Here is a 13,441-nt window from a genome sequence, read left to right on the forward strand (position 1 = left end):
AAGTATTGTAACATTTTTAAAGTAAAAAAAAAAAAAAAGGTTAATGAATTTCATCAGAATAAATGTCAGGATAAAGCCACATATCACAATAAAGTCAATAAAAATACCTGAAACTGTTTTAATTTTATTTGTATTGTTTTTATTTTTATGAATTTAATGCAGTTTTTAAATTCTGATAAGCCAAGATGTATGATACATTTTGATTAAAATTTTAAATAGAAATTTTAAATTTATTTTTTTTTCTTTTACATTTAATTTACATTCACCAGAATTTTAATTTAAAACGTTTTTTTTAATGTTTCATCAAATAAAAAAGTTCTTATTTTCTGATAAACCAATGAGCACAATAAAGATAAAAACAAGAATCTATTTTAATTTATTATTATTATTATTATTATTTATATTTTATAAGTTTTTTATAGGATTCTTTTTTTTAAGTATTTACATTTATTTTTTAATGAATTTCAACAAATAACCATTTTTATGAATCTAATAAAGGATTAGCAATTTGGGAAGGTCAGGAATGAAACAATATTTTAATAACATATTTCCAGTCCATATGTAACTGAACCATCAAATTCCCTTGAGGTAACGAATTTTAATGAAATAACATGGAAATCATACAGTACAAAGAGAAAAAAAAACAACAGAAAGCCAGCAGTTAACACCAATCTGTTAATGTAGAAACTGAGCACTCTTTTTTATTTCTGTACAGCGATTTAACTTTGTGTCCCTGCCGACGGACGTTTTGGAGATAGAGGTTAAAGATAAATTTGCCAAGAGCAGACCCATCATCAAACGCTTCCTGGGAAAGTTAGTTGTGCCGGTGCAGAGGCTGCTGGAGAAACATGCTATCGGGTAGGTCTAATCATTCACATTTTATCTGACTGTGAACCTGCTTGAGGACTGTGATTTCACTCTTGTTCTTGACTTATTTTTCACATTTTTTGTCAATTTGTGCATCATTTTTTCTTCCAGGGATTCAGTTTTCATAGGCCTAAATATATCAATTTATTTTTAACGTTAACAAGAAGGTATTGTCCATGCATTTAAAAGACTGAAAACACATGAATATGGTCCTGCAGTGAGTTTTTTTTTTTTTTTTTTTTTTTGCCATTTGGTTTATTTCATGCTAAATTGCCTGTGGGATTTAAAATGTCAAGAATCCTTGTTTCTCATGTGTAAACAGGGACCGTGTGGTGAGTTACACTTTAGGCCGACGGCTTCCAACAGATCATGTCAGCGGCCAGCTGCAGTTTCGTTTCGAGATAACCTCATCGATTCATCCAGGTCTGCAGCATGTTTACTCATGCCTCTGTTATCTTCAAACCCCAGTACAAACACTGAGATAGTTTCTTGTCAGATTTTTATTTTGGGAAGAGCAAATCCTTTTAAATTCCTTTCAATCACAACCTCATGGGAGTTTTTAAGTATTTTACATTTTTGCCAAATTGGTTGTTAATTCACATTAGATGTTAGGTATTAGGATTCTAATTTGTAGGGATTGGACCTTCATGCTTATATATTTTTCTAAATATTCTATGTTTTCGTTCAATTCACATTGTAAAAATTCATTCACATTGTAAGAAATAGTAACATTCTGCTGAGAGCTTAGGTTGGAATTTCTTGACAGATTTTTGCTAAAAGTACAGTATCTTGTATTATTTCATAGCTGGTCTGTTTATCCATATTAACAGATTGTTTATTCTTGTTGGTAGATGATGAGGAGGTGTCCTTCAATGTAATGCCAGTCTTTGATATGACCCCTGACCAGCAGCTTGAGCAGGAGCCCAACGAGGATCTACCACCTGCTCCTGATCTGCCTCTGGAGGACGCATTGAGTTTGGGACCTGATATTCTGGAGGCGCCTGCCGAAAGTCCTCCAGAGGTAGAGACCCATGATGCCTTACTGCTTACCTCTCTAGCTGAGCCCAGTAAGGATATCCAACCAGAAGCAGAAGGATCAGCTGATGAGCTTGTAACAGCTCAAGGAGAAACACAATTGAGTGATGCCACTCAAGGAGAAACTGCGGAGCAAGAACCCGGAAAAACAGAGTCCGAGGAGATGCAGGAGGAAACTGTGGCTGAGACTCTTTTAGAGGTACTGGAGAACCATGAGGCTGAAGACACAGGTGAACCGCCTGGAATGGGACCAGCTGCAGAGCATGCAGATGTGGAAGGAGGCACAAGCTCAGAGCAGGTTGACACGAGTGTGGAAAGAGACGAGAATGATGAAGAACCCTGTTCGCCAAGGATGCGAAGTGCCTTGAAGCGCAAGAGCCGGCCCTGTTCACTTCCCGTGTCCGAGTTAGAGACGGTCATCACCTCGGCCTGTGAGGAACCAGAGACGCCACGTTCTCACTACATCCGCATTCATCATCTACTGCACAGCTTGCCATCAGCTCAGTGCCACAATGACAGCCAAGATGAAGACGAGATACTTGACCCAGAATCTTCAGAAGAAGTCACTGTGAAACCCCAAGAGGACAAAGAGGAAGAAGACGAGGTGTCTGAAGCACAGTCTCCATCCATTGTGCCCGAGTGTCCTAGACCTTGTTGCAGGCGTACTCTACCACGTAGCCTCTCCATCGAGCGCCTCTCTGAACTCAACCAACTTTTGGAGGGCGAAAGACCCTCACCTTCCACAGTACGACTGGAAAGTGAACACATGGAAGTGGGTGGTGGAGTCGGAAGCAGGAGGGAACCTCGAGAGAGTGAGTGCGAACTGTGTGACAACTCCTGCTACAGCACTTCCTGTTACAGCACATCCTGTTACAGCACTTCCTGTTACAGTAACTCAGGTTACGAGGGGCGTAACCACCTTTGCAGCCATACACGTCTCTCTTCGGTTGACAGCACCCGCCTGTCGGAGAGCACCGTTTTCTCCTCGCAGGAGGAAGAGGAGGAGGAGAACAGCGCTTTTGAGTCCATCTCGGACTCGATACAGAGTCCAGATATAAGGGAGCCAGGAGACAGGTCAGTTCATTGGAGGGCGTCATCATCAGAAGAAAGTCCGCAGAGAGAAGGGGAGGTGGAGATGTCACCAGTACCTGGGCCTAGTTTTAGGTCATCAGGTGAGCAGACTTCTCCAAATTACTCATTGCGGAAAGGTCTTGGTATAATCTTAGATGTTTGCTACAATTTGTTGCTTGGAGGCAGTTACTCAAGTGCACAGGGATTGTTAATATTTCATTGTCAAAGAAGATGAGTATTTGATTAATTTTATCTCATCTTAGCATCCCACTATTCCAAGCATGGCTTGGTCCTCAAGAGCCACAGTCCTGCAGAGTTCAGATTCAACCCTGATCAAACTCACCTGAACAAGCTACTCAAAGTCTAAGGGTTAATATAAAGCTAGGTTTTTATCAAGGTTGGAACTAAACTCTCCTGGACTGTCATTGGCCACCCCTGCGCTAATCTAAGGCCGGGCATACACTGTGCGATTTTCATCCGATTTTGAGCCGAATTCTGACTCGTGCGACTCTTTTTTGGGTCGGGCCAATTTTCAGCATTTTCGTACGTCGTTTGTCTAGCAGTGTTCGTGCAGTGTACAAGGGGAAACGAGAGGCGATTAACCTCTCCCGACTGGCAATTGGTTGGTTGGATGGATTTCTGACATGTCAGAAATGTAGTCGCCTCTCGTGAGGTATCGCACTATTGAAGCAGGGCTACAAATCGATTTTCCGCATTTCCCTCACTGTGCATGCGTGAAACCATAAACGAAACCATGGTGACACGGCGTGTAGCGTGGACTGAAGTGATGGATGGAAAACTTGTGGAGTTATAGCAAAGAAAAATTAAAAAAGAGGGAAGAAAACGCCTGCTTACCTCCATTTCACGTTGCAAAATGGATAAACCATATTGGCCATGGCCTCCTAGCCACCTGCGCGTCTAGATATGCCTACACCTTTTTTTTTCTTTTGACGTTTCAGCACACAGAATTGCGCATATCACCAAAGCAGTGCGTTTATCCCAGGAAAGCATGTTTATTTAGAAACCGCCACAAACATCTGGGTTCTGAGGGATCCTACGTGTTGATTCGGTTGATTCCTCACATATAGTGTGAGCAGTCTAATCTCAACTCGACGATCTGACCGTACATTGAGCGCATAAAAATCGTGAAAAATCTTTGGCTTTACATCGCAAGCGATCTACTCGTACAGTGTGAGTTGGTACCTTGCCGAAATTGCGCCGAAATCACACAGTGTATGCCCACCTTAAGAGTGTCCAAACTTGGCACTTTCATGCAGAGTTTAGCTCCAACTTGCCTCAACACACCTGCTTAGAAGTTTCTAGTATACCTATTAAGACCCTGATTAGCTTGATCAAGGTGTGTTTGATAGGGGTTGAAGCTAAACTCAGCAGTTCATACATTCAGTTACTTTAGTGTTAGCATCCAGCTAAATGAGCGGAGTTAAGTTCAGAATGGACTGTTAAAATAATGCTTTTACTACAGAGATCTTTCAGCTCTGCTGCTGGAGACCCACTGTCCTGTCTAGTTTAAATCCAACCCTAATCAGTCACATCTGAACAAGCTAATCAAGGTGTTCGGTATGACTTTAAAATCATGGCTGGGTTTGTTGAAGCAGGTTGAAATTAACATCACATCCCATTTTGCTTGGAAATTATGTTAGAGCTGGGAATTATGTCACCTGAGTTGACCGTGTTGCAGTACACTTGTTGAAAACACATACATTGTTAGGAGTAACAGTAAATAATCACAGATAAAAAGTGATATTTTGCATAGATAATGCCAAAGTATCATGTCCACTGATAGAGGTTGGAATAGTACATTTACATTTACATTTATTCATTTAGCAGACGCTTTTATCCAAAGCGACTTACAGATGAAGACAATGGAAGCAATCAAAAACAACAAAAAGAGCAATGATATATAAGTGCTATAACAAATCTCAGTTAGGTTAACACAGTACAACTAGCATGGGATTTTAAATAATTTAATAAATAAAAAGAAAACAGATAGAATAAAAATAAAAGAATAGAGCAAGCTAGTTAGAGGTCTTTACACATACAAACAGCTATTGGAAGTCAGTGCAAATTGATAAACAGACATGTGACGTGTATTCTTTTTGGCTCATTAAAAATTAATCTTGCTGCCGCGTTCTGAATTAATTGTAAAGGTTTGATAGAACTGGCTGGAAGACCTGCCAAGAGGGCATTGCAATAGTCCAGCCTGGACAGAATAGCTGTTTTTGAAGGAGTTACGGTTGATGTGCCTAACTTGATGGTGAAATTGTGATGGAACGATGAGTTTGCTGGAATCACAAGCAGTTCTGTCTTGGCAAGGTTGAGTTGAAGGTGATGGTCCTTCATCCAGGAAGAAATGTCTGTTAGACAAGCTGAGATGCGAATAGCTACCTCGGATCATCAGGATGGAATGAGAGGTAGAGTTGAGTGTCATCAGCATAGCATTGGTATGAAAAGCCATGTTTCTGAATGACAGAACCTAATGATCCCATGTAGACAGAGAAGAGAAGTGGTCCAAGAACTGAGCCCTGAGGCACTCCAGTAGTTAGATGTTGAGACTTCACCTCTGGAGGGACACCTCACCTCTCCAAGATACTTTGAAGGACCTATCTTATAGGTAAGACTCAAACCATTGAAGTGTGGTTCCTGAGATGCCATTTGCCAGTAGGGTTGATAGGAAGATCTGGTGGTTAACCGTGTCAAAAGCAGCGGACAGATCAAGCAGGATAAGTACTGAAGATCTGGATTCAGCTCTTGTCAGTCTTAGAGCTTCAACAACTGAGAGCAAGGCCGTCTCAGTTGAATGTCCACTTCTGAAGCCAGATTGGTTGCTGTCAAGGAGATTGTTGTGTGTGAGAAATGTAGAGACTTGTTTGAACACAGCTCGTTCAAGTGTTTTTGCAATAAAAGGAAGAAGGGAAACTGGTCTGTAGTTCTCTAAAAGAGATGGGTTGAGGTTGGGTTTCTTAAGTAGTGGAGTTATACGTGCCTGTCTAAATGATGAGGGAAAAACACCAGTGTGGAGGGAAGTGTTGATGATGTGAATGAGTGAGTGCAGGTACAACTTCAGGAGAAATGGCTTGAAGGAGATGAGATGGAATAGGATCAAGCGGGCAAGTTGTAGGGTTATTAGAAAGGATGAGTTTTGAGACTTCTGCCACAGAGAGTGAAGAGAAGGATGTAAATGAGTGTAAGTTTGCTGGTGATATGAGCTTGACTGATTGTGGTGTGGAAAATTGTGCACTAATGTGTTTAATTTTATTAATGAAAAACGTTGCAAAGTCGTCAGCTATTAGAGATGAATCAGGAGGGAAAGAGGGAGGACAAAGAAGTGAGGAAAATGTTTTAAAAAGCATGCAAGAGTTGAAATTGTTAATTTTGTTATGGTAGTATGTCATTTTAGCAGAGGAGACATTAGCAGAGAAAGAAGATAGGAGTGACTGATACACAATAAGGTCAGTAGCAGGGATGTAGTGGAGGCTAAACGCACGTAAACGCCATTTACACACCTCCCAAAATTCGGAAATAGCATTTAACCATCTCCAAAGTGCGTTTATCCACCTCTAAATTGAGTTTATCCACCTCTAAATAGCCTACAGTTCCTATGACATTTTAAATTAAGCTTATGTCGTTTTAATTTCATATTGTTCATTCGGCTATTAGTTTCATAGGTTGTTTGTTGTTAAAGACGAAGTCTTTAATATTGCGCTGCAACTTGTCAGTGTTGACAAATTGCTTGCAGTTTGCCAGTAGTAGTGGGAAGTTCGGATCATTTTACTGACTCAGATCTTTGAATCTTGTTCAGCAAAATGAACTAATCTTTTCTTTTCCCGTCTCTATGGGACTGACATGAAGAATAAAAGACTCGGACCTCACCTGTCGATTCATAACCCATATGTTGTGTAATGCGCATGTGCGGTCAACACAAAATGAGCGAATCACTCTCTGAGACAACTCGATAGCCCTGAGTCATATTAAAGATTCGTTCAAAATTAACGACACGCAACAGACTGCATCAAGATTCAATAATGGATATCCGGCAATTAATAATAATAATAATAATAATAATAATAATAATAATAATAATAATAATAATAATAATAATAATAATACAATACAATATCCACGATCCGCCAGGGCTATAGTCCAATGGTGCGCACATTTGAAGAGATAATAATTTTATGACATGTTAAAAATATTTCGTCATACAGAATAACATTTCTATTCATTTTACACTGATTTATGCGATCTGAAGACAGCTAACAGAGCTAGCGATCACTCTCCTCGTATTGATTCGCGTCAGCTATGACATCAGTGCGATATCATTAGTTTGTAAAGCTGTCAATCATCTCACGTGAACCATGTGACCAAAAGGATGTCCTTCTGCAATGAAGCTGTCTGTGTCACTGCAGTCTGTGTCATTGATAAAATATATGTATAAAATATATATATTATTAAAAATATTTGATTCCAGCTTGTTAAATGTGAATATGTTCTAGTGTCTTATCTCCTCTGTGACAGTCAACTGAATATCTTTGAGTTGTGGACAAAACGAGACATTTAAGGACCATTCCTGGGCTTTTGGGGAAACACTGATCCACATATTTCTGACATATTATAGACCAAACAACTAACCGATTAATTGAGAAAATATTCAACAGATCGACTATGATTTATGAAAATAATCCCAAATCCTTAGGCCCTAATCATTACGTACAAGTGCATTGCATTGGAATCCCTGGATATAAACCTCCCTCTCTATTCCTCTTTTTTTTTTAAATGTATCTCTGTTTTATCATTTAGTAAACTTTATAGATTTCAACCTTATTATTCCTTCTTGAGTCTCTTTAACAAGAACTTAGATTAATGGATTGAATAGTGATTGCGTGACCTATATGAGGGAACAACCAATGATACCCTTGGTAGTAATATCCAAAGATGCAAACAGTTAAGGTAGTTAGGAGAGTTTATTGAGACACAGACAAACTGAAGTGCTAATCAACAGGATATTACTACTGATTCATTTATGTTGATACACTGAGGATTCTGAAGGTTGTAGCATTTACTCTAAGTTTCCGAATCTGAACTCTGACTTTAGGGGTGTTCTGGGTCTCCAGGAGCAGGGATGAAGACCTATGGTTTACAGTGTACTAGACAATATAATGTAAAGAGAAGTATGCTAGATGGTTGTCACAATTCCTCATTAAATGGCATGGTTAATTCACCTATTATATAATTGTAATTGTAATTAGCGAAAGTGAAATGGCTATTTTGTATGTTATTGTGTTAAATGTCATTGTGGGATACAGTGTTCTATGCAGTTTGTTTTGTTATAGTGTATGCAGCTGGTCATCTAGGTGCATACTGACTGCTTTTATACTGAACACAATTTACATACGGCATACTACAGAAATATAACTAGTCGTATGGTACTGGACAATTATTGAAACACAATCATAATACTCAATGCACTTTTTTCATCCAGCTTTATATGTTTAAGTTGTTGTGTTGGATTTGTCACTGAAAAATAATATCATCATTAAAAGAAAGCCACACCACTTATACTTTTTAGTAGTTTAGATTACTGCTGAACCTCAGGTCTGCTGAAAATGATCTCTTCCTGTTGAGATCCAATAATTACCTTCTAATTAGTCTTTCACCTTTCACCACATTTAATGCACAGTCACCAGATATGATATCTCAGTGGACATGTTTTGGAGATATTACATATATAGGGTCAATTCAGGTAAATTGTGCAACTTTTTGTCAATTGTGTCCCTGAATTCTGCCTATATATTATCAATTGCTGTGGTTCTCAACTTGTGACCTAGATTTGTAACACAATAAAGTTCCAAAATTGCATATCAAAAAAAAAAAAAAACATTAATTAAATAAAGAATAAAAAAGATGTATTTTATATTATACTGCATATTGTAATTTAATATATATTTTTAATTATTTTTAAATAAAAATTGCTTGTATTTTATACTGCATATTGTAATTTAATATATATTTTTAGTTATTTTTAAATAAAAATTGCTTGTATTTTATATTATACTGCATATTGTAATTTAATATATATTTTTAATTATTTTTAAATAAAAATTGCTTGTATTTTATACTGCATATTGTAATTTAATATATATTTTTAATTATTTTTAAATAAAAAGTGCTTGTATTTTATATTATACAGCATATTGTAATTTAATATATATTTTTAATTATTTTTAAATAAAAAGTGCTTGTATTTTATATTATACAGCATATTGTAATTTAATATATATTTTTAATTATTTTTAAATAAAAATTGCTTGGAATATATGTGTTTGTGTGACATTGGCAGAACAATTGTCAGCCCACCAGTTGAGATCCACTGATTTATGGCATATGTAGCTTGTCATAAGTCATGGGCCTGTGTTTGATTTTGTCTGTAGGCAGTTGTCATGTGCAATGCCGTCATCATGCAATCACTCAGCTTCCTGCTTTGCGGCCTGATCCCCATCATTACCCAAGTGTTGATGAACCATTACCACAAAGTAAGCTTTCCTGAGTCACACCTGACCCTCGCTTATGCCATTAACCTGCTACCCTCATTCACAAGGGAATGTGTGTGTATGTGTGTGTGTGTGTTAAGAACATGAACAGACCATGTTTAAAAATTCTCACTCATTGCATCTCATCATTCATATCATTGTCCATCGCAGTGACGTTCCTCACTCTCTCCTTTCTAACAGAAGTGTTGGATATATGATAAGATGCAATATGATAATGCTTCCCAGTCAAGCAGCATTTATTCCATAGGCAGGAGGAGAGCTTTCAAAAATGGAAAGAAGACAAGCTTTTGGCGTCAGAATTGATCTGTAGAGGGATTGAAGAGGGATTTCCAGGTTGATATAAATGAGCTTGTGTCTCTAGAGATGAAGTGATGGTCTGATCTGATCTCTCTAGGGCTTTCTTCACAGTTGTCATAGTGACACAGGCCACAAAGAGGCTGAGAAAGGAAAGCAACTTCATATGTTTTAAATTACAGCTACACAATGAATGCTACTTTCAAAGACAGTAATTCTCAAATCCTTGTTAAATAGCTTGAAATAATGTAAAGCTAAGACATCAATACATTTGAGAAAAATGCTTAGAATAATGACATATAAAGTTAATAGCATGCAGGAATTAAAAAAAAGAAAAAAAAAAGGAAATGGTTGTTTGCAGTGCACCAATTGCAAAATAACTTCATTATTATAATAATTTAACCTTAAAAATTTCACATTTTGAGAATACAAAATACAGTCAGGAAAGAAAAAATCTGTCGCACTTGTTGAAATGGTGCTGAGCTTTGAGTTTACTGTAAAATAGAAACACATAAAATGTTAAAAGGGGTTACATTTGTACACAATAAAATACCAGAAATGCATATCTAACTATAAATAAAGAAATACATAAATAAAACATTGTGATTTATTAAAGTCATATTTTTGTAATCATATATATGTAATTTAATATATATTATTTTAATTATATTATTAACTTAAATATTTGTATTAAATAAAATATGTATATTTTTATTATTTTTATTATTTTTTTTATTATTATTGTGACATTGCCAGGAAAACCCTCACTCTACCAGTTAAGAAACACTGATTTATGCCATAGATTTTCATCAAATTGTCATAATCCTCCTGTTTTGCAGGTGTTGGTTCAACTATTCATCGGTTGCATTTTACAGTAAAATAGAAACAGATTAAAAATGTTTAAATATACCCAAAAACCTCTGACAGTATGAAATACTGCAGAGAGCTTAAATTATATCGATGTACAATACTATCCTCTCCAGAATACTAATATATTTATATATTTCAGGGAAAAAAAACATGTTTTTCATCCATCTCTCTTTGTTGAAATATGCAACAAACCCGTCCAGTTTCTCCAGTGGATAATGAGGATAAATGAATGGGTCACAAGGGACTTGTGATGTAGATCGACATCTGTTGATTGATTTGTGTTTATTAATGTGGTTTGGCAAACGTCGCTCAGAAAGACACGCTGCACCAGAGAGACTAATACATCAAATCCTATTCCTCTCGTTTGCCAAGGCCTGAAGTATAACCATATCTTATTTATGACCATACAACACCCAGGTGTGTATGTGTGTGTGTGTGTGTGTGTTTGTTAGAGCTTGTGTTATGTGTTTAAAGCTATGCTTTTTTATTCTTCAACATACAAGTGAGTTTTCCTGCATATTCTTAATGCCAGACTCGATAGCTGCTTCCATTCAGATGTAATGTCTATTTCACACAAGATGCCGGAACTGGAATGACTGAAATAATTTTTCTTTAATTAAAAATTCACAGAGGGGCTGCTAATTCAAATTCATTTCAAATTATTAAATATCCCATGCATTACATACTGTGTATTTAGAACATGATGTATGATCACAACCTCTGATTTAAGTTGCATGAATTGTCTCTACTCAGTCTGACTGCATGTGTTTCTATGCTTCTTGTATATAAACAGACTGGGAGGCCAGGATAGACAGTCATGGCCGTGTTTTCTACGTGGACCATGTGAACCGCACCACCACGTGGCAGAGGCCCATCCATGCAGCCAAATGCAGCAGCATCCGGAGATCCGGCTCCACTCACCAGATGGAGCAGCTCAACCGGAGGTACAGCGAGATCCATCCCCATACACTCTCTCCTACACTCATTACTCTAGTACTCTTCTATACGGTGATTTAACATGCTTATATATAACCCTGTAGAATATTTAGTGTATCAGTCTTTTCTAGCAGACTTTAATCAGTGTAGTTGAAACATTATTTTAATAATGATGCAGTTCAGTAGGGCTCCTTTTGAAGCCGCCTGTATAGAAGTCAACTGACCAGATTAGATGAAAAACTGCTTCAAGTATATTTGAGCTGATGCTGCCCCCTACAGGACACTTCTGAACTTTCTGTTCATCTGTGAATCCTGAAAAATAAAATGTATCACAGTTTCCACAGAAATATTGTTCAGCACAACTGTGTTCAACATTGATGATAATCAGAAATGTTTCTTGAGCAGTAAATCATCATATTAGAATATGATATCAGTAATGACGCTGAAAATCGCATCACAGAAATAAATTACATTTTAACAGAGATTAAGATTGAAAATAGCTGTTTTAAACTGTAATTATATTTCACAATATAACTTTTTTTTGCTGTATTTTTGAGCACATAAATGCAGCGTTGGTGAGCAGAGCAGATATTTTATTTTATTTAAAAAATGAATTAATTTGACCTCAAGTTTTAACCCTTTGAATGGTAGAAAATGGTCAAAAAGTAAATGAGTCTTTCCTAAAATTATGAATATTACTTTAGGCAAACAAACACTCTAAAAAACGCTGGGTTGTTTTTTCAACCCAACTGCTGGGTTGAGGCCGTTTGATAGGACTTTGGGATGTTTTAACCCAAGTTTGGGTTGAAAATAACTTTTTTTTTAACCCAGCGGGGTGGGTTGAGGACGCGGACGTGAAGGAGAGCACGCACGTCACGTCAAAATCGTACGTCTCCTGTGCGAGCAGCCGCCATTTTCTCAGCGTGATAGAAGCGAGAAGCGAGTGAAAGACTATGGTAAGTAACGTTAAATATTCAAAATGTAAAGTTATCTTTTATTGTTTACCTGGTTGTATGAAAGGCGGAAGGTTTTATGAAAGGCGGAAACAAAGGAGCTTAACGTTATATACGTTATATATAAAAAAACGGACGCGGTTTTCGCCTCGAACACGGAGGTCTTAACTGCCTCATGTAACGTTACTGAACGGAGGATGTACTTTGAATATAACGTCTGTGAATGTATTTTGTCATATTTACATAAGATTTTACATTATCTGTTCTCTTTGAGGCGTTAACAGACGGTTATGGTCACGGTTACGCTCATGTGAATTTGTCTTTTTTTTTCGCGGTTAAACTGAATGTATGTTTGTCTCCTAAAGGAAACGGCATTGTGTAGTAAAGACTAGCATAATTATTTTGAGGCTGTTGAAGTGGTAACTGTTAAAAGTATGTTTTACATGTAATATTTCAGACTTGTCCAGCTCCTGTCTTCATTGTCCTCGCGCTGAGAGTTAAAGACACAGAAGCTGTTTGTGTGAGGAGTCACAGACCTGTGTGAGGATGAGGAGGAGGTGTTCTTCTGAAGAGTGGGACAGACGGTTTAAGGAGAGTAAACTTCAGAATAACATCAAGTTATCTTTATTTTTACTAAGACTAAAATAATGTGTGTGTTTTTTTAGATGTTGAAATCCAGAGACAAGATAACTTCATTCTTTTGAGACTGATGTGAGTTAAATTATTATTACTTTTTTTTTTTAGAAAATTAATGTTTCTGTTGTGTCCTGCCTGTTAACTTCACATTTTGATGCAAAAACAGTGTGATTTTATATATGTATGTATGTATGTATATGTTAATATTTT

At 37.0% G+C, this 13,441-nt stretch overlaps 1 protein-coding gene across 1 annotated transcript in view; it reads left to right on the forward strand.

The window, feature by feature from the left end:
• LOC113066359 (E3 ubiquitin-protein ligase HECW1-like) overlaps positions 1 to 13,441 on the forward strand; it is a 48,791-nt gene that overhangs the window by 23,468 nt on the left and 11,882 nt on the right. Inside the window, exons 7-11 of the mRNA XM_026238278.1 lie at positions 716 to 858; positions 1,190 to 1,290; positions 1,719 to 3,074; positions 9,423 to 9,524; positions 11,500 to 11,650. Of these exons, the coding sequence (XP_026094063.1) occupies positions 716 to 858; positions 1,190 to 1,290; positions 1,719 to 3,074; positions 9,423 to 9,524; positions 11,500 to 11,650 (1,853 nt within the window). The remainder of the gene's footprint in view (positions 1 to 715; positions 859 to 1,189; positions 1,291 to 1,718; positions 3,075 to 9,422; positions 9,525 to 11,499; positions 11,651 to 13,441) is intronic.

This window comes from Carassius auratus, chromosome 49, assembly GCF_003368295.1.
Source record: "Carassius auratus strain Wakin chromosome 49, ASM336829v1, whole genome shotgun sequence".
Taxonomy (NCBI): domain Eukaryota; kingdom Metazoa; phylum Chordata; class Actinopteri; order Cypriniformes; family Cyprinidae; genus Carassius; species Carassius auratus.